The sequence below is a fragment of the Zingiber officinale genome, chromosome 7A (genome assembly GCF_018446385.1).
Source record: "Zingiber officinale cultivar Zhangliang chromosome 7A, Zo_v1.1, whole genome shotgun sequence".
NCBI lineage: Eukaryota > Viridiplantae > Streptophyta > Magnoliopsida > Zingiberales > Zingiberaceae > Zingiber > Zingiber officinale.
In genome coordinates this window covers 111,527,592-111,533,122 of record NC_055998.1, presented here as the reverse complement: position 1 = coordinate 111,533,122, position 5,531 = coordinate 111,527,592, and the positions used below count along the sequence as shown (strand labels likewise).

The window sequence follows — 5,531 nt, the reverse complement described above, 5'->3', positions numbered from 1 at the left end:
AAAGCATACCTCAGAATGGTTGTGTCAGAAAAGCATGTCTGACGCCATACCGCAATTGTCCGAGCATATCTCTGCCATTGCAGCGGAAACTTCCTCCGTACGATCCTTGGTACGGCCGGACCGCCGACCATGCTGCTTGTCGGCTGCAGACGTCTCGAGAATGATATCACTAGCTGCCCCTTTTGTCCTCTTCTAAACCCTTTGCCTTTAATTGGACCGAACGGGCTGATTGCTAGGCCTCCCGGGCGCCCGGGTATACACGCGCCTCGGACCGGGCGAGACAACCGCCCAGTCACATACTCGGATGGGGCACCAACTAATTGTTCTGCAGCTCGGCAGAGCAGCTTAGCTACTCGGCATAGCGGTTCCACTATAAAGGAGCTTGTGAGCGTCGGAAACTCAACCCGAGGTCGAACTGTCTTCGTGCCGACCCGGGGTCCACTCAGGCCGGTCGGCCAGGAGACTTCCTCTCTGCTCAGCCGGACCTTTGACTCTCCCGTGCCATTGCCCCCTTTCTCTGTGGGCCCCCGATCCTTACCACCGGATCAATATATAAAACTTTATTTTTGAAGATGACTTCCCTACATAGTATTTTCATATCAAATTATCATAACTGAACCAAAAAATTGACCTTTTAAATTATGCTCTGTTGTTGAACTGATGCATATATATATATATTTCACAACCAATATTACTAGATGAAACAAACTTATCAAGATGGACAATATGTTGTTTAACACTCCACTCCACACTGCTTCAGCACTGGCCCTTTCTGCTTGGGCAGGAAAGGGTCAATCCTCACCCAAATCAGTGAGAAGATAGAAGCAAGTAGAATGGACCACAACACCACAATGGTTGGAGTCCTATTCTGCCTCCCCATCAACCCCTTTAAGAAGGGATAAAGATGGACAATAACCCAGAAGGAAAAGAAGAGCTTCCCAAACAAAGGCCCCCATGAACCGTAGCCATTGTTGATAGCATCAGACACCCCGGCAACAACTCCAACCATGTTCAAAATGATCAATGTGGTCGGGGGAATGAGAAGGGTGGTCCACTTGAAGAGGTAGAGCTCCCCAAATTCAGCGTCGTCGGCAGCCTTGGAAGTGACAGTGAAGTTGGTGTCCACCCCGCCAAGCACCTTGAGGAGGCCTTGGAAGACGGCGAAGAGGTGGGCAGAGACGCCGCCGATGACCCAAAATTGCTCGTTGCGCCACCAGTCTTGGATGCTGACTCCACTCCATCGGAGTTCCAGGATTCCGGTGGCAATGATGGATAAGAAAAGGGCCAGAAACCATACACTGGCTATGTTGTCAATCTGCTCTTGATCAACAACACGCAATTAATTAAATACTTAAAGACGAGATCAGGAGGTTAATTGAATCTTTTACTCTGTGCATGTCAAGTCAGGAACTTACAGTTGGGATGATGAACTTCCCGGTGAGTAGGCAGATGGCCGGAATTATGCAATAAGCTACGAGGGGGATCGATGTGAAGGGGTAGACGATGGTGTTGGTGTAGGCAAATCTTTCTAACCATTTCAAATTGCCACCATAACCGTACCATAGCGGACAGTGTCGGCTCAAGAAGATCTCCACCGAGCCCAATGCCCAACGTAGCACCTGATGCAACCTATCAGAGAGATTTATAGGAGCGGAGCCTTTGAATGCTGCTCTACTGGGAGTGCAATATACTGACTTCCAACCTCTGCAGTGCATCTTGAAGCCGGTCAAGATGTCTTCCGTCACTGAACCATATATCCATCCAATCTGCATCAACGGAATTAACCATGATTAGTTTTATTATTATTATTTTGATCATTAGCAATTTAACATATATATCCATTTTACCTCTTTCCCCCACTCTGTTTTTTCTTCGTAGCCACAGCTGATAACATGGATGGCCTCCTTGATGAGGCCAACAGAGTTGGTTCCGACCGGCAAGCCACCTTCCTCCATGAGGGTTGATGCAATGAACACCGGAGACTGTCCAAATCGTTTCTCGAAGTTCTTCTGCGACATGAGTGACGACTTCTCCAACTCGTCGTATCCTTCCAAACCTTCCTCAATGTCCTCTAGCTCAAATCCCCGCTTACCGTAACTCTTCTTGTTCACTACCACCTTGTTGTTCTTGCCTTTCTTTCTGTAAAGCCCTAAGAATCCCCCCTTCTCTCCTCCTTTCTTAGCTTTGGATTTTCTCGAACCGCAGCAGCAGCAGCAGGAACACCATGAAGGCCAGCAGTCGCACGTCATCTTTGGCCGCTTCTCTGACTTGGGTGGATCATAACCGTACAAAGCTGGCCGGTTAAAGACGCAACCGGTTCCGACGTACACCGGCCCTTGGATGCCATCTAACCCTTTCATGTTGATCTACAACAGAGATACCATTTTTGTTTTTTCACTTAATAGTTTGCTATTGTTCAATATGTCAATCTAGTTGTAGATGTAAAATTACAGTCTCTTACATCGAAAAAAACCACGTTCCGATTCGCATACCGATCGTGACGATCGATACCATCGAATCTTTGAGGAAACTGGACATAGCAGAGCTTCTTCCCCAGTTGAGGATCCATGAGGAAGCACATGGCCTCCCTCACAGCCTTGCTATTGTTGAGGTAGTGATCACAATCTAGATTCAAAATGAATGGTGCATTCGTAAGCACTGCCGACACCCGAACCTATAACCATGCACAAATCATACAGCAGATTATATTACGCATGATGATGATAAACCGAGTTAGTCATACTGAATTAGTTTTGTCAAACAATAGATTTTTGTTTAATTTCACACCAGCGCGTTCATGGCTCCAGCTTTTTTATGGTGTTGGTAGCCCGGTCGCTTCTCTCGTGAGACATACACGAGACGAGGTAGCTCCTTGCCCTCTACGTCAAGCGCGCCTGCACTCCCCAAGTATACCTGCTCCAATTATATATATATCATCAAACTAGAGAGATTGTTAGCATAGAATACGAAAGTTTAGGAACATGTACATCATATTTTCGTTCAGTTCATCTTGCATTTGCATAAATAATTATATAATTAAACAAAACCTGGATCATGCCGGGATGGTCTCTGGTATTGTTGCCAGGCCAAGGTGTGCCGTCCTGCATCACCCATCCTTCCTCTGGTTTCTTTTGTGCTTTGGCCACCATCGCATTGATCCTTACCTTGAACTCTTCGTACTCTCTCTGGAACGGTCGATTTCGAGTCAACATGTAATTTAATGAAGCAAGCTAAGGAACACTGCCTTACGTACGTACCTTCATTGCCCTTCTCTCCTTAACAAAGCTGGGCTGCACTTTGTCTTTCAAGTAATCAATCTTCTGTGAAAAATAGAACTCAGGGGCCCGAGGCTCAATGCTGTACTTCTTGCAAAAGGGCGCCCATCTCCTGGCGAACTCCGCCGTCTCCGACATGGCGTCAAAGGTCAGCATGGCGGCACCATCGTCGGACACGTAGCAGCTGACCTTATCCACCGGGTAGTCGACGGCGAGAATGGAGAGGACGGTGTTGGCAGTGATTATCGGAGGCTCTTTCAGCGGATCCACTGTGCTCACGAAGAAGTCGACCGAGGCGAGCCGGTTTGGCTCCCCCTCGCGCTCAAAGCGCAGGGAAAGCCGGTCGAGGTAGGTCTCACGGGTGATGGGAAACCACTTGGGGAACTGGTCGAGGATCCAAGAGAGAGCAAACCAAATCTCGCAGATCACCGATGTCAGCCACAAGGCGTACGCGTCGTTCGCAGGCGTCATGATGCGAAACCGAAAGAAGAAGACTAGGATGAGGAGGCGGAGGAGGATCACGATGCGATAGGGGTTAATCTTGCTCGACGGGATCGGCACTTTCCTCCACAGTGGCTGTCGAGCTTCCGCCATGCTGTCGTCACGCCGATGATTAATCGTTACATTATAGCTAGTAAAAATAATTCATAAACCCATACGCCACTCGACGACATACAGCATCTCATCTTCATAGTTGTTATTGTCCTGATCATCCCGGCCGAGGTCTTCATCTTTGTTGGTCAGCCCTTTCTTATCTTGCCTTTCCCTCCATTTCTCCACCCTATCCTTCCAATCCAGGTTGCTCTCCACGTCCAAATCCTTACCGGCAACTGAGAATATCATGCAGGCGAGCGAGCTTATTAGAAAAATAATCCAAATGCTGAGGTATATATTATATATACCTCGCTCGAGCTAGCCTCAGTGGCTGTTCTACTCACCACTGCCTGCAAAGGACGACAAGTTCCGTTCATTGGGTCTCCATGCTTGTGCACGTTCTTCTCCATTCTCCTAGCCACAGCCGATCGAATTTTTGCTTTAGAGACGTACGTGAAGATCGACTCATATACAGCTAATTGCGTTATATTATAATCTTACTGAGTTAACATCAAAGCGAAATTGGTTGTGATCGGGGGACTTGTTAGGAGGACTCTTGACTTGGAACTCCTCATCGAAATCATCCATATGTACTCCTTCGTCGTCTTCATCTCCTTCGACCCTCGCACAACCTGCTTCTATTCCTTCGTTAATTAATTCTCTCAACGTAACAAATTAACTTTAGGTGTCAATTGAAACAATCCAATATGCATGTATATAACACGTGCCTCTGTGGCGTTTGTAACGGGTGTTGCATTGTGGGCAGGTCTGGTTTCCCTCTCGTCGCTCATAGTCGTAACAAGGCTGGCAAACCGGGAATCCGCAGTGGTGGCAGGCGACAAACACTTGGCCGTTGTCTCTCGGTGCGATCTCGTCACCGCAAATACGGCAAACTTTTGCGTTGCCGTCGTTCCTCTGTGCCTTGCTCTGCTCAAGATAGTTATTTGAAAGGGCAAACGCACACTAATTGAGCTCTGATTGCGTATATATTATGTCTAGATGAAAGAAACAAACCTCTTCATGGCCGTGCATGGCGAGTCCAGTGCCAGACTCGAAGTCCATATTAGAAGTAGTATTTGATCGGAGAGGATGTATAGGTTGTCGGGATGGGTGAGGAGCTAGAGAGATATTTATATGGTGACCTGATCATTTTGTCAAGTCACCAACTGGGAGGTGGAGGGTCGATCGACGTTTTGATCAGAAGAGAAGTAAGCGTTGGTGGAAGGTGTGGTAGCTGCAGGCTCGCTTACAACACAAGCTAGCTGCTGCGTCCTCTGTGCTGATACCGATATCTGCAGTGATTTTGAAGGCAATGATCTACCAAATTCAGACAGAATGTCAAGTTTGTGACGTTGATAAATTAAATTTTCGGGAGAGAAATATGTAAATGATAATGATGAGAATAATCGAAAAATTTAAGATTTGAATCACAGCTTTTTATCTAATGAAAAGTAGCCGAAGAATGCTGATTATCAATGTTTTCCTATTTATTTTGATAGTCAATAAAATTTTTTTATAGGATCAAATTAATTACCTTCAAAATTTACCTTCAAAATTAATCAACTCCAAGAGCTGAATATATAGAATTAAAAAAATAATTTAAGATGCCAATCAGCGCGCTTGGGATCATGCTGCACTGCAGAATTTGGGCGTGTTGCAAGT

At 46.5% G+C, this 5,531-nt stretch overlaps 1 protein-coding gene across 1 annotated transcript; it reads right to left on the bottom strand.

The window, feature by feature from the left end:
* Positions 1-673: 673 nt before the first annotated feature.
* Positions 674-4,996, bottom strand: LOC122002008 (cellulose synthase A catalytic subunit 7 [UDP-forming]-like). The gene is made up of 12 exons (XM_042557022.1): positions 4,884-4,996; positions 4,598-4,796; positions 4,371-4,501; positions 4,214-4,283; positions 3,952-4,105; positions 3,258-3,870; positions 3,048-3,185; positions 2,788-2,913; positions 2,462-2,674; positions 1,848-2,366; positions 1,416-1,766; positions 674-1,315 (listed from the first exon to the last, which is right to left on the bottom strand). Exons 1-12 carry the CDS (start codon positions 4,929-4,931, stop codon positions 734-736), a joined length of 3,144 nt encoding a protein of 1,047 aa, XP_042412956.1. The 5' UTR covers positions 4,932-4,996; the 3' UTR covers positions 674-733.
* Positions 4,997-5,531: the final 535 nt, after the last annotated feature.

Coding starts and splice junctions, on each gene's coding strand:
- LOC122002008 (XM_042557022.1), bottom strand. CDS start 4,931: ATGGACTTCGAGTCTGGCACTGGACTCGCCATGCACGGCCATGAAGAG. Junction 2,367..2,461: donor GGAACGTGGTTTTTTTCGAT/GTAAGAGACTGT, acceptor TCTCTGTTGTAG/ATCAACATGAAAGGGTTAGA. Junction 1,316..1,415: donor GGAAGTTCATCATCCCAACT/GTAAGTTCCTGA, acceptor GATCAAGAGCAG/ATTGACAACATAGCCAGTGT.